Raw genomic sequence first — 21665 nt, 5'->3', positions numbered from 1 at the left:
AAGGAGAGTTTGAGTGCATCTTGAGGTTTAGACTTCTGGCGTTGAGTAGCATTACTCTTAGTTTCTTATCCCTTGTGATACCTATGGAGGTGGGTTTGTCTTTTGAGCCTTGCCTAAAAAGGCACTATGGGGGTAGCAAGAGCCTTTGCCAATATCTGAAAGCCCAGGGGTGACAGGTGCAAGCCGTCCCTAGCGAAGCATCGTGGCTTGTCGAGCATATCATCCCAAGCTGACAGGCATTTGATCCCCTTTGAATGACACCAGTACTTAAGCCAATTGTTGAAATTGATCATCTTGTCTTCATATTGTGGCATCATTCTTGGTGAGGGTAAGATGCTACTCAAGGTCAGGGTCATACCGGCCTGGGCTACATGCTCCGAGAGCTCCTTTATGTCTCTTTTCATGTAGTCCAGGGAGGTACGTCTCAGGTCATTCACACCAGCATGGACAATGACTGAGTCATATTTGTACTTGCCTTGGAGTGACCTGAGTGCTTGTGTTATGTGGCGGATCCTAGCGCCCGACAGGCTGCTCACCGTGACCCTGTCCTTGTTCAGCCTGGTGAGCGGGATGTCAGTGTGCCTGACGATAGAGTCACCTATTACAAGTGTATCAGGTGTGTTGTTTAGTCTTAAGGGCTGTGACTGTTCGGCACACTGGCTTTGTGAGATATGTGTTGCACGTGTTTTGTTTTGGGGTAGCGGTTGCTTGGGTGTCTGCTTTGGAGGTCTCTGCTGCTTAGGCAGATCTTTATTTAGAGCCTCCAGTATGTTTTGTGTGATTATGTGTTTGGTTTGCTGTCGTGGTAGGTCTATGTGAGACTGGAATTGTAGTGAGTGTGGTTTCCTTCTCCTCCTGACTGGTTATGCCAGTACTGAGTTGAGAGAGCTTAGCCTCCAGTTTGGCTATATGGTTGCATCTCTCACATGTGTTGGAATTTGTTGGGAGGAGGAGAGGGTTGTCTGTGTACATGAGTCAGTTGTAACATTGCCTCAAGATTCCCAGATTCACCAGCTGGACCGGAGAGGAGATTGACAACTGACCTTTGGACATGCTAGAATAATATTGGGAATTCCTTAATAATTGAAAACAAGGGCTAGTGGGGAGTGAGGGTGTAGTGCTTTTAATTTTTAGTGCTGACTTATATAATTGCTTTAGCGAGCAAGTGCCAGGTAACTTAAGTGCAATGTGTTACAGGTAACTTAAATGCAAAAACGACAAACAGTAAGTTTCTTTCAAGTGAAACAAGGAAATAAGTACAGTAAGCAATGCAGATATCACTAGTTATCCACAGAAGCACTGAGAAGCTGCGTATTAGGTGGAATTAGCGTTCCAGGGAAATAACAAGCAAACAAACAACTTTTTACTAAGAGTAATTAGGTACCCTGGTAAGAGCCTTAGAGTAGCTGGCTTTGAGTGTTCTGGTGGCAGTGTATCTACCTCATAATCTGGGTGGAGGTGGCAAAGCAGGTAAGCTGTGCCAGCCTTTCCTAGGTGTGTGTGTGTGTGTGTGTATGTGTGTGTGTGCGTGTGTGTGTGTGTGCATGTGTGTGTGTGTGTGTGTGTGTGTGTGTGTGTGTGTGTGTGTGCACGTGTGTGTGTGTGTATGCATGTGTGTGTGTGTGTGTGTGTGCACGCGTGTGTGTGTATGCGTGTGTGCGTGTGTGTGTGTCTGTCTGTCTGTAAAAAATCAAATCTCAAAGAGAATGTGTGTGTGTCAGGTAATTTAAACAGGGACACTGAGAGCACTGATTTCACAGAGAGGGTGGTGGAGGACTTGGCATGGAACACCTGGCGAAAGACTCAACTATATAGCTGTGTCAGTGGGAAGTCTTATTTGGTGCCATGAGAGACAGCCCAGCCCCAGGACTGGAGTGTGCAGTCTGTCTATGCTATTGAATGAAATCATACTTGATGCAGAGAGCTGCATCTGAAAATACTGTGTGTGGTTATTTTATTCTTAGTAAGCATTCCCCATTGGTGTCAGTGGTGAGGATTGAGGCTCCTTGATCACTGTCCAGAGGAGGGACATCGCACTTGGGAATGTCTTCATATTTGCTATCCTCTGTCTCCTGTGGCATCTGTTAGATGTCTTCTATTGCATCCCTCAAACAGGTAAGGGGAACTGCCCATGTAGCTCTTCCTTTGGTGTTTGGCCTGGGTTTTAGTGAACTTGGCATGATTCATCGATCTTATCTCTTATGGTAGTGCAGTTGCTGCTTCAGTTGGCTGGATACTTCTGAGGGAATTATGACCAAGCTTATGTAAAAGCAGATTTTCGCAGAATGCCTAGATTTTTGCCTCATATTTTTGGTTCTTTCCTCATAAAATTTATGTTTTTCTGGCAAATTGTTGAGGATTGAAATCACTGAATAATGATAGATATTTGAGTTTCAGATATCATACCCTTCAAAAAGTACATGCCAATGCAAAACCTGTTATTCTATTAGCTTTCTAAGTTTTTTTCGACAATATTTCAAAATCGCCCCTATTAAGATATAATTTAAAAAAAAATTAACATTAAAATAGAAGAACCATTAAAAGTTGACTCTTGTTATTTATAAATGATTTTCAAATAAACAAAACGTTGTAGTGTAATTATAGCTAGTTGACAAAAAGCCATTCATTTCTACAGCTATTCATCTTTAAATGTTGCCTGTCCAAGTTTGGATGCCTATCGTAGGGTTATACTTGCCCGTAATTGATAATTTAGAAAGAAAGCTTTATGAAGGAGTCGTACCAGCTTCTAACAAAATGTACAAACCACATAGCATGTAATAGTTGTTGTCTTAGTAAAATGTTTAGTATGTATATTTTCCTAGGATGAGTGCTGTGCACTTCATAAATCTCTACAGAGAACTTTACCATCTGTAGTACAAGAAGGGCCCTACACTGTTAAATTTGAAATAAAATGTAATTTGGGCTCTAGATGATTATCACTGTTAATGTGATACCCCCACCTCAACTGCAAGAGTGGGGAAAAGGGGCTGTAGATGGATTGATTTGATGGTAAAACAGACTCAGTTAAAATCTTGGAAAGGGATGCCTTTCACGTTAACAGGGTATATTTAAAAAACAACCTTACATAAACAACTGTCTCAGGTAAGGGCCTCTTCTCTCACATAATATGCTTATTTCACAGCTGTGTCTTTTTAGATGCTGCTCAAGTGTTCATTTATTCTGATGTTTTCTTAGCCATTGAGGTACCCTTGATCTTATTTTTTTAAATGTTTAACATATTTGTTGTATTCTTCATGTTGTTCACAGCTATTTAAACAGAGTATATTTGCTTTAGAATTAACTCCTGTCCTACTAAGCTTAATCTCATTGCATCTGTGGTAGATATTTGTCTATCTCCATCTGTGGACAAATTAAACATTTCTTTAAAACACATGGTGTATAATTAAGGCATATCATTCAGGAGGTACTTTAGAATTTTAGCCACTAGTATGCCCTGATAATGTCTCATAGTGTCATTACTGACTTTGTTTTCTCTAAATGCATCAGCTAATTATTATTCCTTTTTAAGAGTTGTTGCTACAATTAATTCATTATTAAAGCTGATTCCAGATATGAATTCAGTGGTTGCTTGCATTTTTCAGCTTTCTTGTTTTCACTGAAGTATGGTGTTCATTAATGCTGCATATTTTTCAGAGTCCCACAACTATGACCATCTTAGTCAAGCAGTACAAAAATGTGGATATAATGTAAAAACACTGGTAACTGAATAAGTGAATCTCACCCTGATGTGGTAGCTGCACTTTATTAAATGTCTAAAGACGTAATTACACATCTGTTCTAATTCTTTATTTAGACTCATTACTTTGGGCTGTGGTTCAAAAGCAAGAATCAGCAACCAAGATGGGTGGAACTAGAAAAAGCTTTGAAGAAACAGCTGGATAAATTTGCCAATGAACCTCTTCTTTTCTTTGGTGTTATGTTCTATGTGCCAAATGTTTCCCAACTTCAACAAGAGGCCACAAGGTATGGTGATTATTTATAAGCAGTATTTTCATATTCTCCTTTAAAAATGCTTTGCTTCATTAAACAAATTACTGAAGCATGCACTTACAAAACTATATGCGTTGCTTTCTCAGTTTTAAATTTGTGGTAGAGTAAATAGTAGAACTATCAAATGCAACAAAAACACAACTATAATGAAACATCCTCTTGTACTGAGGCACCAAATTTATTACTGAGATTGTTTATCTGGGACTGGGAGTGATTCATGCTCACCACTTTTCTTTTTCCTGTGAACATAAGAAAAACACTACAAATGGACAATTCTCTTGTATGGAATGGCTAGAAGGCATTGATTGATTGAATGACTGATTTAACATTTGATTACGAGGTATGTGAACTAACTGTTCCATGGACTCTTTTCAGACTGACCTTGGCTATAAGGCAAACTACAAACATTAATGCACATACATAGAACACTGCTATATATAGTATTGCTAATAGTTTGTCCCAGCGTTTTATGATATTCTTGTGAATATGCATCAAGCAGTACTTTAAGTTAAGAATATGAAGCAGCATGGGTGTCACAAATAATGTGACAAACTTCTGTATGATAAGGCTTATATTAACTACTTGTCCTCCTAGCAAAGGTAGGGAATTGCTGTTTGTCTGTACAGAAGGGTCCTACCAGTTTTTATATGGACCCCTTGACTGCTGCTACTGCTATGTTAGCCTAAGGAATGTGACCTGTTGCTTGTCTTTCGGCTTTTCCCGGTTAGGGGTCGCCACAGCAGAACTCCGGTCCACTAATGATTGGCAGTTGGTTTATATGGTGTCGAGTTGCCAGCCCGACACCCAACCTTCAACGAAGGCACACCCATTCAACGCATGTCTTTCGAATGCCCACTCGACCATGGGGAGGACATGCAGACTCCACACAGAAGGCACTCCCAACCCAAGCCGAGAACCGAATGGGAGAACCCCTTGCTGTGAGGCAACAACACTACCGCTGCACCACCGCGGAAGTAGGAATGTGACTAAACTAAGAAAAATCCCCTTGGGTAACATTGTAAAAGTCTGATGTTTTGAAAACCCCAGTCACAGAATCAGAGTACGGTCTGAGGAGCAGTGGCTGGGGGACATATGCCTGTGGATGCAATAAGAAACAGAAAAAGAAAAAGTAGCACTTATCGAATAGTGACAGTTGCATTCCCTGAGCCTTTGTAGTTTTACTTGATAAAAGCTGCTAATGTACTTTTTGAAATGTCAGTAGGCTTATGCACTCAATGATCGATACATGATCTCTTGAAAGACTGCTACTCGATCACAACTAATTGAGACTGTATTGTATTTAAAAGCCACCCACACAGATTGAATAAGCATGTTTGCAGGGAACAAGCTCCCCTGCACTTGTCTTGCAAGGGCAAACATCTCCATTGTGTATGCTAATTCCATACTTTCACAGCAATAAAAAAGGAGAAAATTCTCTAAAGTAATACACAGTAGTCTCATACAAACAGCAATCCCAGAGTTCCCTGCTGTGAAGAATATGACCTATGGTCAGATGTTAATTCAGCCAGTTGTACTTTGTAGTTATAACCTGTATATGAGAGGATCATGGACATTTCTACTTGGAAAAATATAAAATAGTTGTTGAATGAACACAGTAACAATTCTCAGAGTTTAGCAACAAGCAAAATTTCAAGGATTGGCAAAGATTGTAGAATCTAACATTTCTGTAGGTTCTATCTTTAAGCTAGGAAGGTAGGATTTCTCATTTTACCACAGTACCACAGTGTGTGCAACCAAGGACAGCAGTCTAAAATGGGACAAGACAGGAGCTTTGCTGGACTTCCAAGATGGGTGCACATTAAGTAACAACTTAATTCTAGCTCTCCCAGTGTGAAAACAGAAACTTAGTTCTGGGTAAATTTCACTAACTGGCTAGTAAATGCACTGCCTGGATGCCAGGAAAAAAGAAACACAGAGGCCTGAAGGAAAATCAGCTACAAAAGGTGATGAAAAGTAGACTGGGAAAAGTACTGTAGCTATTCATCAAAAAGCAGTGCAAGCTTCGGACATAACTTCAGTAACCTAATGGAAAGTATAAGGCAAATGCAGACAGACCTGACTAAAATAAATGAAACTGTGATGGAGTCTATCAACTCAAACAATAAAAGGCTTTAAAAAATGGAAGACGCATTAAACAGATATTCAGATAAGATGATAAAACTGCAAAACTCAGAGGTCGGAATGAAGAAAAGACTGGCTGAATATGAGACTGCACAAGAAGAGGTGTTGGAAAAAAAATAGTAGAATTAGAGGATAGAGCATGTAGGGAAAACCTGAGATTTTCTGCTGTACCTGAGAAGCTGGAGGGAACAGACTGTATTAATCTTATGAAAGCACAAATAAGCAACTGGACTGCTATTTCACAACAGGAATTGTTAAATGAAAGGGCACATCATGTGTATGCTCCAAACCTGGCTATGAGAAAACAACGTAGACCTTTAATAGTAAAGATGCAATCTTTCTAGCAGAAAGAGTTGATTCTGACAAAACTGTGGTAGGACAAAATACTAAAAGTGGGAGACAGCAGAGTGTTTGTGGAGAATGACTACTCATTCTACACCAGGCAGAAGAGGAGTAAATGTATCCCATTATTCAGGAATGTCAAGAAGCAGGCATGAGATTCAAACTGCTGTACCCAACTATCTTCAAAACATTTTTCCCTGAAGGAACAAAAATCATTTTTGATGACATACATGCCAAGGAAGAAATACAAAAGTTTGTCCAACAAAAAAGTGAGCTGTGAAACAGAAGAAGATTCTCCTTCTTGTTCTTCTGGTAATAAAGACCAAAGAAAGACTGTGCCATTGAAACCTTTTCCAGTGTTTCAATGGAAAATGCTTGATAGAGTGAAAAAAGGCACATAAGTTGACTAGAAGATTTGAGAGTAAGTTGGAAATGAAGCTGAGACAAGATTTGGGAGAAGGAGATGAACAGGAATAGAACAAGAAAATCTGAAAATATTGGGTTTTCTTGGACTTTGTTAAACTTGTAGGGGACTCTAAGGCATATGCCCTACTTCATGTCTTTCACTTTGGAGAATAAAATCAGTAACTTGGAAACTGATAAATGTGGTATTACAATGCAATAATTATGCTTATGAAACATGACAAAACAAGAAAATCTGGAAATATTGGACTTTCTTGGAATTTGTTAAACTTGTAGGGGACTCTAAAGCATATGCCCTACTTCATGTCATTAATGTTCGGAAAAATATTCAGGTTAGGGGAAGAAGATGGAGAAAGTTAACTGTAAGTAAAACAATTTTTTTTCTTAATAGTAATATTTAAATAGTGCATGATTTTTTTTGCATGTTATAAAGTATTTTTTTCAGTTATTTTTAAATGTAATGGGGATTGTGATGCCCTACCACCTCTGGGCCATTAATTAAAGAGCCTCAATCCTCACCACTGGCACCAGTGGGGGACATTCACTGGGAGGATAACAGGTACACACATAGTATCTCCAGATGAAGCTTTCTGCATCAAGCACAATCAAGCACAATTTCCCTAAAGAGCACACAGGGAACGCAGTCTGGGGGCTGGCTCCTCTCTCTTTCTTCAGATCCCCAATAAGACTCGCCACTGGTACAGCTATAGAGTTGAGTCCTTAGCCAGGGTTACAAGCTAAGTCCTCCAACACTCTCTGTCCACCCTGTGCTTTGTGTCCCTGCCTAAGTAGCTGACATACACAGTCTGTGAGATTTGATTTGCGTACACACACACACACACACACACACACACACACACACACACACACACACACACACACCCACCTGGGAAAGGCTGACACAGGTTTACTTGCTATGCCTTCTTTTGCCCAGACTATAAGGTAGTTATCACTGCTACCAGAATCCCTCACCAGCTACTTTAAGGTCCTTACAAAGGTACCCAATATACTGATTGAAATTAATATTAATATAAATGGTAGTTTGACTAAGAACAAGGCTGTTAGGTGTGGCCCACACAGTGTCACCATATACATATGCAAATACTCTCAAAACTTTAATATCTCTACAAGGATCAGCCACAATGAAAGGTTTAAATATATTCAATAATAAATAACAAAAGAACAAGAAAATACCAAGTATATGTTCACAATGACATCAGAGTTCAAAATCACAGGAAATATGTAAAATAAGTGCGCTAGCCTGTTTATAGCATTTACAGTGTTTTCTGTGCGTTTTACTGCTGTTTCCTGAAGAAAAGAAAAAAATATATATTCTCTTTTCCCGCCTTTGCTGAACTAGATTAGTCCAGATTTCAGGTTTTGCTGAATTCCGGACTGTGGTATAGTTTCCTGTGTTGCCCATATCCTTACTTGGATAGGAGGAAGCTTCTCTGTTCACCAGTGAGAGTGGGGAGCTTTGAGTAGCCTATCTGTCCCTGGAGGAGTGGTCTCAGCCCTGAAACTAGTAGCTTATTGGCCGTTTTGGGTCAGTTCCTAATCTCTTTCAGTTTCCCTGCTTTAAAACCCGCATTTGTGCGGTTTTGCACCAGTATACAACTCCGCACAGCTCCTCGTGGTGTCCTGCAGAGTGATACAGGCAACAGAGAGACCCAAGAGAGACTTTTCCAGATTTAAGTATTTTTTTTCTCTGTTTTTTTGCTCCGACTGCCTTCTCCTGCCTAAAAAGTAAATTTCTAAATAATCTGTGCTTTAAAAAGTTTAAATTGCATTTGCCTTCTTCTTTTTACAGTTCTTGCACTTGTTGTATATCAGTTTAAGTCGTTTTTGTATTGTATAACTGTTGTAGGCTACACACTAAAGTGCGCTAGCCTGTTTATAGTATTTACAGTGTTTTCTGTGTGTTTTTCTGCTGTTTCCTGAAAAAACAAAAAAATATTCTCTTTTCCCGCCTTTGCTGAACTAGATTAGTCCAGATTTCAGGTTTTGCTGAATTCCGGACTGTGGTATAGTTTCCTGTGTTGCCCATATCCTTACTTGGATAGAAGGAAGCTTCTCTGTTCACCAGTGAGAGTGGGGAGCTTTGAGCAGCCTATCTGTCCCTGGAAGAGTGGTCTCAGCCCTGAAACTAGTAGCTTATTGGCCGCTCTGGGACAATTCCTATCTCTTTCAGTTTCCCTGCTTTAGAACCCGCATTTGTGCGGTTTTGCACGATTTTGCGCATAGCATAGCATCGGGCAGCGCCACTTAAACGGGTTTAAACTATTCCCGGCTCCATAAAGTCTGCTTTTCACTTTTTCCCTTAGAACTGTTCTAAATCTCAAAGTAAGCACTCTGTTTTCATTCTAAAGCCCTGCAGTTGCTCGTATAAGTAATCTTATAAGTAAGCACTAATAAACTAAAGCACTACACCCTCTTATACTCCCTTTAAGTACTTGACTCCCTATTGGTCCTTTTTGATCAGTCAAAAAGTAGTTCCTTATACTATTCTGGCATGTCCAAAAGTCAGTTTTGGGTTTACTGTCCAGTCCAGCTGGTGAATCTGGGAATCTTGAGGCAATGTTACAACTGCCTTATGTACACAAACCACCCTCTCCTCCTCCCAACAAGCTCAAATATATGTGAGAGATGCAACTATATAGCCAAACTGGAGGCTGAGCTCTCTCAGCCCAATACTGGCGCAGTCAGTCAGGAGGAGAAGGTAACCACACACACCACAAATCCAGTCTCACACAGACCTATTGCAACAGAAAACCAAACACATAAACACACAAAAACATACTCGGAGGCTCTAAATAAAAATCTGCCCAAGCAGCAGAGACCTCCAAAGCAGACATCCAAGCAACCGCTACCCCACAACAATACCCACGTATCACATAGTTCACAAAGTCAGTGTGCCACACAGTCACAGCCCTTAAGACTAAACAACACACCTAATACACTTATAATAGGTGACTCTATTGTCAGACACACTGACGTCCCACTCACCAGGCTGAACAAGGAGAAGGTCACTGTAAGCTGCCTGTCAGGTGCCAGGATCCGCCACATAACACAAGCACTCAGGTCACTCCAAAGCAAGTACAAATATGACTCCGTCATTGTTCATGCTGGTGTGAATGACCTGAGACGTACCTCCCTGGACTACATGAAAATAGACATAGAGGAGCTCCCTGATAATGTAGCCCAGGCCGGTATGACCCTGACCTTGAGTAGCATCTTACCCTCACCAAGAATGATGCCACAGTATAAAGACAAAATGATCAATTTTAACAATTGGCTAAAGTATTGGTGTCATTCAAAGGGGATCCAGTGTCTGTCAGCCTGGGATGACATGCTCATCAAGCCACGTTGCTTCACTAGGGACGGCTTGCACCTGTCACCCTTGGGCTTTCGAATACTGGCTAAGGCTCTTGCCACCCCCATAGTGCCTTTTTTAGGCAAGGCTCAAAAGACAAACCCACCTCCATAGACAACACAAAGAAAAAGAAACTAAGGGTAATGCTGCTCAACGCCAGAAGTCTAAACCTCAAGATGCACGCACTTGAGGCTCTCCTCAGTATGGAGAATATTGATATCTGTGCAGTAACAAAAACCTGGTTCAAGGCTCCCGAGAGCACCCCAGCACTACCAGGTTATACCTCATACTATGCTTTTTGGCCCCAAAACTCAGACCGAACCACAAAAGGAGGGGGAGTATCCATATTCATCAAAGATACCCACACCTCCAGGTTAGTGGCATTGCATGAAGCATCGGAGACCATCCATGTGCAACTAACAGAGGGCAAAACTGCCTTTCAGTTTGTAGCCTGCTACAGACCACCCTCCAAACTCAGGAACCCCACTCGGCTTTCCTGAGAACACTGGAGAACATGAAGGTCTCTCCAAACACCATTATATTGGGTGACTTCAACTACCCAAACATAGACTGGGAGCACTACTCAAGCCCCAACACCCTCGCCCAACGGTTTCTAGAATTTATAAACTCAAATGCTATGGAACAACTGGTCACCACTCCACAAGAGGGGAAAACATATTGGACCTGATCATCACCAACATGGGGACTCTATGTTCCATACCAGAGATATACCCTCATTGGTAAGATCTGACCATAAATTAATCTCACTGGACATCCATATCCCGTCCCCACCCCAGCCAAGGAAACCACAGTGAAGAACTTCTCAAAAGCAAACTTCACACTTCTCAAAACCGAGGTGGAATCCTTCAAAGCCCCGGCCAGTGGAAAATATGGCCCAAACCGCAGAATCCTTTACAAACGCTTTCTATGGACACCTACAGGAATGCATGGATCATGCTATCCCAAATAAAACCAAGACTCATTCCTCCAAAGGCAGGAGACCTGTCTGGTGGACCCCAGCCATAAATAAGCTATACAACAGAAGGAGGAAGCTACTACATGATAGAGCAATATCCCAAAAAGGGAAGGCATCTCTGATCAGTACTAGCAAGAAACTACAATCCCTCATAAAATCATCTAAGGCCAGCTTCGAAAGAAAAATTGCACAAGATGCTAAAGATAATCACAAGGCCTTCTTTAGTTACATCAGGAACCTGGGTGGCAACTCCCAGATATGCTCTGAGTTAGTTCAAAATGACAAAAAATACACTGAACCCACAGACATTGCCAACATCCTGGCAGACAGGTTCAGTGCAAACTTCTCCCCCCCAAAAGAGCAAATGTCTATCCCAACAGAGTGTAGCCTCCCTGACATCACAGATGCACAGGTGAGAGCTGCCCTCTCCAAAGCAAAAAACACAGCATCAATGGGACCGGACGGTGTCCCGGGCTGCATCTTACATGAACTCCAAGAAGAACTGAACCCTCGTGATAAAGTCACTGTTCAGTCTCAGCCATACTACAGGATATGTACCCAAGGAATGGCATACAGCAACAGTGGTCCCACTCACAAATGTGGTGCCACAACGGACCCGAAACTATCGCCCTATAAGCCTGACTAGACTGGTCTGCAAAGCTATGGACCGTATCATCATGAAACTCATAAACAAAGACATTGGGAACCTCCAAACACTGGATCCTACCCAATTCAGCTTTGTTAAGGGCAGATCTTGCCTCTTGAACCTGGTCGACTTCTTTGAAACAGTCACCAAGGCCATAGATGAAGGAAAGGTAGTCCACACAGCCTACCTGGACTCACAAAAGCCTTCGACACAATACCCCACTGGCATCATAAATAAGCTCACCAGCTTAAATATCAACCCTGTGTCACAAGATGGTTTGCAAATTGGCTCAGAGATAGAACCCACATGGTCAGAATTGCAGGTGCCATGTCAGACTCTAAACCAGTTTACAAGTGGCGTCCCACAAGGCACTTGGATAGGAGGAAGCTTCTCTGTTCACCAGTGAGAGTGGGGAGCTTTGAGCAGCCTATCTATCCCTGGAGGAGTGGTCTCAGCCCTGAAACTAGTAGCTTATTGGCCGTTTTGGGTCAGTTCCTAATCTCTCTCAGTTTCCCTGCTTTAAAACCCACATTTGCGCGGTTTTGCACCTCGTGGTATCCTGCAGAGTGATACAGGCAACAGAGAGACCCAAGAGAGACTTTTCCAGATTTAAGTATTTTTTTCCTCTGTTTTTTTGCTCCGACTGCCTTCTCCCGCCTAAAAAGTGAATTTCTAACTGATCTGTGCTTTAAAAAGTTTAATTTGCATCTGCCTTCTGCTTTTTACAGTTTTTGCACTTGTTGTATATCAGTTTAAGTCGTTTTTGTATTGTATAACTGTTGTAGGCTACACACTAAAGTGTGATAGCCTGTTTATAGCATTTACAGTGTTTTCTGTGTGTTTTTCTGCTGTTTCCTGAAAAAACAAAAAAATTCTCTTTTCCCGCCTTTGCTGAACTAGATTAGTCCAGATTTCAGGTTTTGCTGAATTCTGGACTGTGGTATAGTTTCCTGTGTTGCCCATATCCTTACTTGGATAGGAGGAAGCTTCTCTGTTCACCAGTGAGAGTGGGGAGCTTTGAGCAGCCTATCTGTCCCTGGAAGAGTGGTCTCAGCCCTGAAACTAGTAGCTTATTGGCCGGTCTGGGTCAATTCCTATCTCTTTCAGTTTCCCTGCTTTAGAACCCGCATTTATGTGGTTTTGCACGATTTTGCGCATAGAGTAGCATTGGGCAGCGCCACTTAAACGGGTTTAAACTATTCCCGGCTCCACAAAGTCTGCTCTTCACTTTTTCCCTAAGAACTGTTCTAAATCTCAAAGTAAGCACTCTGTTTTCATTCTAAAGCCCTGCAGTTGCTCGTATAAGTAATCTTATAAGTAAGCACTAATAAACTAAAGCACTACACCCTCTTATACTCCCTTTAAGTACTTGACACCCTGTTGGTCCTTTTTGATCAGTCAAAAAGTAGTTCCTTTTACTATTCTGGCATGTCCAAAAGTCAGTTTCGGGTTTACTGTCCAGTCCAGCTGGTGAATCTGGGAATCTTGAGGCAATGTTACAACTGCCTTATGTACACAAACCACCCTCTCCTCCACCCAACAAGCTCAAATGTATGTGAGAGATGCAACTATATAGCCAAACTGGAGGCTGAGCTCTCTCAGCCCAATACTGGCGCAGTCAGTCAGGAAGAGAAGGTAACCACACACACCACAAAGCCAGTCTCACACAGACCTATCGCAACAGAAAACCAAACACATAAACACACAAAAACATACTCGGAGGCTCTAAATAAAAATCTGCCCAAGTAGCAGAGACCTCCAAAGCAGACATCCAAGCAACTGCTACCCCACAACAATACCCACGTATCACATAGTTCACAAAGTCAGTGGGCCACACAGTCACAGCCCTTAAGACTAAACAACACACCTAATACACTTATAATAGGTGACTCTATTGTCAGACACATTGACGTCCCACTCACCAGGCTGAACAAGGAGAAGGTCACTGTAAGCTGCCTGTCGGGTGCCAGGATCCGCCACATAACACAAGCACTCAGGTCACTCCAAAGCAAGTACAAATATGACTCCGTCATTTTCCATGCTGGTGTGAATGACCTGAGATGTACCTCCCTGGACTACATGAAAATAGACATAGAGGAGCTCCGTGATCATGTAGCCCAGGCCGGTATGACCCTGACCTTGAGTAGCATCTTACCCTCACCAAGAATGATGCCACAGTATAAAGAAAAAATGATCAATTTTAACAATTGGCTAAAGTATTGGTGTCATTCAAAGGGGATCCAGTGTCTGTCAGCCTGGGATGACATGCTCATCAAGCCACATTGCTTCGCTAGGGACGGCTTGCACCTGTCACCCTTGGGCTTTCAAATACTGGCTAAAGCTCTTGCCACCCCCATAGTGCCTTTTTTAGGCAAGGCTCAAAAGACAAACCCACCTCCATAGACAACACAAAGAAAAAGAAACTAAGGGTAATGCTGCTCAACGCCAGAAGTCTAAACCTCAAGATGCACGCACTTGAGGCTCTGGTCAGTATGGAGAATATTGATATCTGTGCAGTAACAGAAACCTGGTTCAAGGCTCCCGAGAGCACCCCAGCACTACCAGGTTATACCTCATACTATGCTTTTCGGCCCCAAAACTCGGACCGAACCACAAAAGGAGGGGGAGTATCCATATTCATCAAAAATACCCACACCTCCAGGTTAGTGGCATTGCATGAAGCATCAGAGACCATCCATGTGCAACTAACAGAGGGCAAAACTGCCTTTCAGTTTGTAGCCTGCTACAGACCACCCTCCCAAACTCAGGAACCACACTTGGCTTTCCTGAGAACACTGGAGAATATGAAGGTCTCTCCAAACACCATTATATTGGGTGACTTCAACTACCCAAACATAGACTGGGAGCACTACTCAAGCCCCAACACCCTCGCCCAACGGTTCCTAGAATTTATAAACCCAAATGCTATGGAACAACTGGTCACCACACCCACAAGAGGGGAAAACAAATTGGACCTGATCATCACCAACATGGGCCCTCTATGTTCCATACCAGAGGTATACCCCTCATTGGTAAAATCTGACCATAAATTAATCTCACTGGACATCCATATCCCGTCCCCACCCCCAGCCAAGGAAACCACGATGAAGAACTTCTCAAAAGCAAACTTCACACTTCTCAAAATCGAGGTGGAATCCTTCAAAGCCCCCGGGCCAGTGGAAAATATGGCCTAGACCGCAGAATCCTTTACAAATGCTTTCTATGGACACCTACAGGAATACATGGATCATGCTATCCCGAATAAAACCAAGACTCATTCCTCCAAAGGCAGGAGACCTGTCTGGTGGACCCCAGCCATAAATAAGCTATACGACAGAAGGAGGAAGCTACTACATGATAGAGCAAAATCCCAAAAAGGGAAGGCATCTCTGATCAGTACTAGCAAGAAACTACGATCCCTCATAAAAATCACCTAAGGCCAGCTTCAAAAGAAAAATTGCACAAGATGCTAAAGATAATCACAAGGCCTTCTTTAGTTATGTCAGGAACCTGGGTGGCAACTCCCAGATATGCTCTGAGTTAGTTCAAAATGACAAAAAATACACTGAACCCACAGACATTGCCAACATCCTGGCAGACAGGTTCAGTGCAAACTTCTCCCCCCCCTTCCCCCCAAAAGAGCAAATGTCTATCCCAAAAGAGTGTAGCTGCCCTGACATCACAGATGCACAGGTAGGCTGCCCTTCCAAAGCAAAAAACACAGCATCAATGGGACCGGACGGTGTCCCCGGCTGCATCTTACATGAACTCCAAGAAGAACTGAACCCTCACATAAAGTCACTGTTCAATCTCAGCCATACTACAGGATATGTACCCAAGGAATGGCATACAGCAACAGTGGTCCCACTCCACAAAGGTGGTGCCATAACGGACCCCAGAAACTATCACCCTATAAGCCTGACTAGCCTGGTCTGCAAAGCTATGGAGCGTATCATCATGAAACTCATAAACAAAGACATTGGGAACCTCCAAACACTGGATCCTACCCAATTCGGCTTTGTTAAGGGCAGATCTTGCCTCTTGAACCTGGTCAACTTCTTTGAAACAGTCACCAAGGCCATAGATGAAGGGAAGGTAGTCCACACAGCCTACCTGGACCTTGGCAAAAGCCTTCGACACAATACCCCACTCGGGCATCATAAATAAGCTCACCAGCTTAAATATCAATCCCTATGTCACAAGATGGTTTGCAAACTGGCTCAGGGATAGAACCCACATGGTCAGAATTGCAGGTGCCATGTCAGACTCTAAACCAGTTACAAGTGGCATCCCACAAGGCTCAGTCCTGGGACCTCTCTTGTTCGGTATATATTTCTCTGAAGTACAGGCTAACATGGGAGGACTATGGCTGACTGGGTGCCATAATCGACTCGCCGACTGACACAAGCATCCTCCAAAAGGGTCTCACAGAGATGGATAACTGGTGCCAGAGCCATGGCCTAAAGCTAAATGCCAAAAAGTGCATAGTCATCCCCTTTGGGAAAAACAAAGTGCCCACAAATTACCACATAGGTGGTAATCCATTAAGTACGGAAGAAGTAATTAGGGATTTTGGGACCCAAGTAGATAGCAATCTCTCCTTTGACAATCACGTTGCCAAAGTGGTCAGAAAGACCTTCTATATAGCCCACCTTATCACGAAAGGGTTCACATCTAGGTCAAGAGAGCTCATTGTGCCCCTCTACTCATCACTCATCAGGCCCATAATTGAATACAATGCCCCATTTGGGATGTACCTTACCCGACACCTGCAGCAACTGGAAAGACCCCAAAAGTACTTCACCAAGAGGATCAAGGGACTCAAACAGATGCCCTAAGCAGTTAGGCTAAAGAAACTCCAGCTCTACTCAGTTGCTTACCGCCTACTCAGAGGCGATCTGTGCCTGACGTATAAAGCCATGTCCAACCCAGAATTAATGGACATGCTCCACCTCAGGAAATCCAAATCCCTTAGAGCTACACGCTCCAGGGTCTTAAACCTCAGCACAGAAATAAATAGGACATGCTAGAGGGACAGATTCATATCCCAGAGGCTCCCCTCACTCTAGAACAAAATCCCAATCCATGTTAGGCAGAGTCCCTCAATGACCCTCTTCAAGAGAAATCTTGACGAGTGGATGGGAGACCGTAGGTTTACCCCTGGGATCTCTTCTGTGTCCCTACTAGACAGAGGCACAGTAAACTAACCTAAAAAAGGGCTATCTTCTGTGACCTACTATACAGAGGCACAGTCAACTAATCTAAAAGGGTGGCGAAAGCCAAACACACACTGGCTAGGCTTATAAATGCCCTAGGGCAGATAGCCTAGTATCAGCCTATGAACCTATAACATTGAAGAACAGACTCAGTCAAATAAAGAAAAACAATATCTAAACTAACCTTCACTATATTCCTGACTGAATCTAAGAGAATTACTATTCCCTATTACTTAATAGAGAAAGGCAGATAATGTGGTGAATGGTCCTTCTTACTATCAGGCCCAAGACAGAATACATAATTCCCTGTCTCACTAAGAGACTTCTCAAAATAATATGTTAAGTATTACTTTTGGGATAGGTTGCAGAATGTCATCACTTCTGGTCATCTGCCTTCTAGTTCCCATGCCTAACCCCATTGCTGGACGCTGGCAGGATTTAGCCCCTACCTGTAAAAAATACACACACAAGGGCTTTTGCTCAGATCTGTGGCAGGTTGTGGAAGTCATAAAACAATTCATACCTCCACACTTCCAAAGTAGTAATTAGTTTACCACAAACAGAAAACTTCCCGGTACAGACATTGTGTATCTGGCTGCATTGAAACCTGTGAGCTAGCTTCTTTATGGCCTAGCTGGTAAAGTGATTTAATTTCAGTTATATTTTACAGTTTGCTGTACTGAGGTTAACCTTCTAGTTTCCTCTGTTAAAACATAAACATTTAAACAGTTACAATAGTGCATGTACATTTCTGTTCTCTCCAGAAGGGCACACTGTGGATACATTTCAAATACAAGCACTTTAAAAATACCTTTTCAACACAAACATCTGTTCAAATAAGTTTGATATACACATGACATACAGTTCCAATACATTTGTAACACAAGAATCTTGTATAAATCAGTTTGATATTCACAACTGACATATAATTATTTACTAAATTCCAGCTAGCTGTGCTGGCAGTACCTGCTATCATCACATTAATTAGTAAATAGGTGCTCATGTTTTTTTTTCTTTCTCCCTTCTTCTCTCTTTCTTCTTGTTCAGTTTTAAGAAATGTAGGCACTGAAATGTAAAAAAAAAATATCTGCTTAAAAGAGCATGACAAAAGAAAAATTAGTATGCATTTTTCTTATTCTTGCATAGGGAAATGACTGGGTGAAGGCCATTAGCTTAATTTTGTAAGAAGTTTTAAGAGAAAGCAAGTAAATAAAAAGAATATTGAATATTATAAGGCTTTTTTTCTAGTAAACAGTTTTGTGTCTGGTTCTCATGTCTCTAGCAGACAGTCTCATAAAGAGAAAGCATTCAAGTGTTTTCCCAGCTGGGAGAGCTATAAAGATAAGACAAACCAGACAGCATTTAATAGAACCACAGGCTATACCATATGTCTTAGCATGGATACCCTTTCTTTTAGATTAACTTGAGTCTGTGTGTGGCTTTCAGTTTGGAGCATTTGTTTCTATTAGGAGGGTGAAACTTCAATATTTGAAGATGTACATAGTTTTGTGTGTTATTTTATAACAGATATGACAAATTATGGCAAATATGGCAAATATGACACAGTCATTGTCCATGCTGGTGTGAACGACCTGAGACGTACCTCCCTGGACTACATGAAAAGAGACATAGAGGAGCTCTCTGATAATTTAGCCCAGGCAGATATGACCCTGACCTTGTGCAGCATCTTACCCTCACCAAGAATAATGCCACAGTATAATGACAAAATGAACAATTTTAACAGTTGGCTAATGTATTGGTGCCATTCAAAGGGGATCCAGTGTCTGTCAGCCTGGGATGACGTGCTCGACATACCACATTACTTCGCTAGGGATGGCTTACACCTGTCACCCCTGGGCTTTCGAATACTGGCTAAGGCTCTTGCCACCCCCTTAGTGCCTTTTTTAGGCAAGGCTCAAAAGACAAACCCACCTCCATAGACAATACAAGGTAAAAGAAACTAAGGGTAATGCTGCTCAACGCCAGAAGTCTAAACCTCAAGATGCACGACTTGAGGCTCTCCTCAGTATGGAGAATATTGATATCTGTGCTGTAACAAAACCTGGTTCAAGGCTCCTGAGAGCACCCCAGCACTATTAGGTTATACCTCATACTATGCTTTTGGCCCCAAAACTCAGACCGAACCACAAAAGGAGGGGGAGTATCCATATTCATCAAAGATACCCACACCTCCAGGTTAGTGGCATTGCATGAAGCATCGGAGACCATCCATGTGCAACTAACAGAGGGCAAAACTGCCTTTCAGTTTGTAGCCTGCTACAGACCACCCTCCAAACTCAGGAACCCCACTCGGCTTTCCTGAGAACACTGGAGAACATGAAGGTCTCTCCAAACACCATTATATTGGGTGACTTCAACTACCCAAACATAGACTGGGAGCACTACTCAAGCCCCAACACCCTCGCCCAACGGTTTCTAGAATTTATAAACTCAAATGCTATGGAACAACTGGTCACCACTCCCACAAGAGGGGAAAACATATTGGACCTGATCATCACCAACATGGGGACTCTATGTTCCATACCAGAGGTATACCCCTCATTGGTAAGATCTGACCATAAATTAATCTCACTGGACATCCATATCCCGTCCCCACCCCCAGCCAAGGAAACCACGATGAAGAACTTCTCAAAAGCAAACTTCACACTTCTCAAAACCGGTGTGGAATCCTTCAAAGCCCCGGGCCAGTGCAAAATATGGCCCAAACCGCAGAATCCTTTACAAATGCTTTCTATGGACACCTACAGGAATGCATGGATCATGCTATCCCAAATAAAACCAAGACTCATTCCTCCAAAGGCAGGAGACCTGTCTGGTGGACCCCAGCCATAAATAAGCTATACAACAGAAGGAGGAAGCTACTACATGATAGAGCAATATCCCAAAAGGGAAGGCATCTCTGATCAGTACTAGCAAGAAACTACAATCCCTCATAAAATCATCTAAGGCCAGCTTGAGAGAAAAATTGCACAAGATGCTAAAGATAATCATAAGGCCTTCTTTAGTTACATCAGGAACCTTGGTGGCAACTCCCAGATATGCTCTGAATTAGTTCAAAATGACAAAAAATACACTGAACCCACAGACATTGCCAACATCCTGGCAGACAGGTTCAGTGCAAACTTCTCCCCCCCTTCCCCCCAAAAGAGCAAATGTCTATCCCAACAGAGTGTAGCCTCCCCTGACATCACAGATGCACAGGTGAGAGCTGCCCTCTCCAAAGCAAAAAACACAGCATCAATGGGACCGGACGGTGTCCCCGGCTGCATCTTACATGAACTCCAAGAAGAACTGAACCCTCGCATAAAGTCACTGTTCAGTCTCAGCCATACTACAGGATATGTACCCAAGGAATGGCATACAGCAACAGTGGTCCCACTCCACAAATGTGGTGCCACAACGGACCCCGGAAACTATTGCCCTATAAGCCTGACTAGACTGGTCTGCAAAGCTATGGACCGTATCATCATGAAACTCATAAACAAAGACATTGGGAACCTCCAAACACTGGATCCTACCCAATTCAGCTTTGTTAAGGGCAGATCTTGCCTCTTGAACCTGGTCGACTTCTTTGAAACAGTCACCAAGGCCATAGATGAAGGAAAGGTAGTCCACACAGCCTACCTGGACCTCACAAAAGCCTTCGACACAATACCCCACTCGGGCATCATAAATAAGCTCACCAGCTTAAATATCAACCCCTGTGTCACAAGATGGTTTGCAAATTGGCTCAGAGATAGAACCCACATGGTCAGAATTGCAGGTGCCATGTCAGACTCTAAACCAGTTACAAGTGGCGTCCCACAAGGCTCAATCCTGGGACATCTCTTGTTCGGTATATATTTCTCTGAGGTACAGGCTAACATGGGAGGACTATGGCTGACCAAGTTCGCAGATGACTGCAAACTGGGTGCCATAATCGACTCACCGACTGACACAAGCATCCTCCAAAAGGGTCTCACAGAGATGGATAACTGGTGCCAGAGCCATGGCCTAAAGCTAAATGCCAAAAAGTGCATAGTCATCCCCTTTGGAAAAACAAAGTGCCCACAAATTACCACATAGGTGGTAATCCATTAAATACGGAAGAAGTAATTAGGGATTTGGGGACCCAAGTAGATAGCAATCTCTCCTTTGACAATCACGTTGCCAAAGTGGTTAGAAAGACCTTCTATATAGCCCACCTTATCACGAAAGGGTTCACATCTAGATCAAGAGAGGTCATTGTGCCCCTCTACTCATCACTCATCAGGCCCATAATTGAATACAATGCCCCATTCGGGATGTACCTTACCCGACACCTGCAGCAACTGGAAAGACCCCAAAAGTACCTCACCAAGAGGATCAAGGGACTCAAACAGATGCCCTACGCAGTTAGGCTAAAGAAACTCCAGCTCTACTCAGTTGCTTACCGCCTACTCAGAGGCGATCTGTGCCTGACGTATAAAGCCATGTCCAACCCAGAATTAATGGACATGCTCCACCTCAGGAAATCTAAATCCCTTAGAGCTACAT

At 42.7% G+C, this 21665-nt stretch overlaps 1 protein-coding gene across 1 annotated transcript in view; it reads left to right on the top strand.

The window, feature by feature from the left end:
- The window catches only part of PTPN14 (protein tyrosine phosphatase non-receptor type 14), a 1716286-nt gene that overhangs the window by 839571 nt on the left and 855050 nt on the right, over positions 1–21665 (top strand). The window contains exon 5 of the mRNA XM_044061300.1: positions 3815–3984. Coding sequence (XP_043917235.1) covers positions 3815–3984 — 170 coding nt within the window. The remainder of the gene's footprint in view (positions 1–3814; positions 3985–21665) is intronic.

This window comes from Protopterus annectens, chromosome 1.part0, assembly GCF_019279795.1.
Source record: "Protopterus annectens isolate FY-2018-M chromosome 1.part0, PAN1.0, whole genome shotgun sequence".
In the NCBI taxonomy this organism is placed as follows: domain Eukaryota; kingdom Metazoa; phylum Chordata; order Ceratodontiformes; family Protopteridae; genus Protopterus; species Protopterus annectens.
The sequence above is the reverse complement of the archived record's forward strand: the minus strand, read 5'-3'. Positions and strand labels throughout refer to the sequence as shown.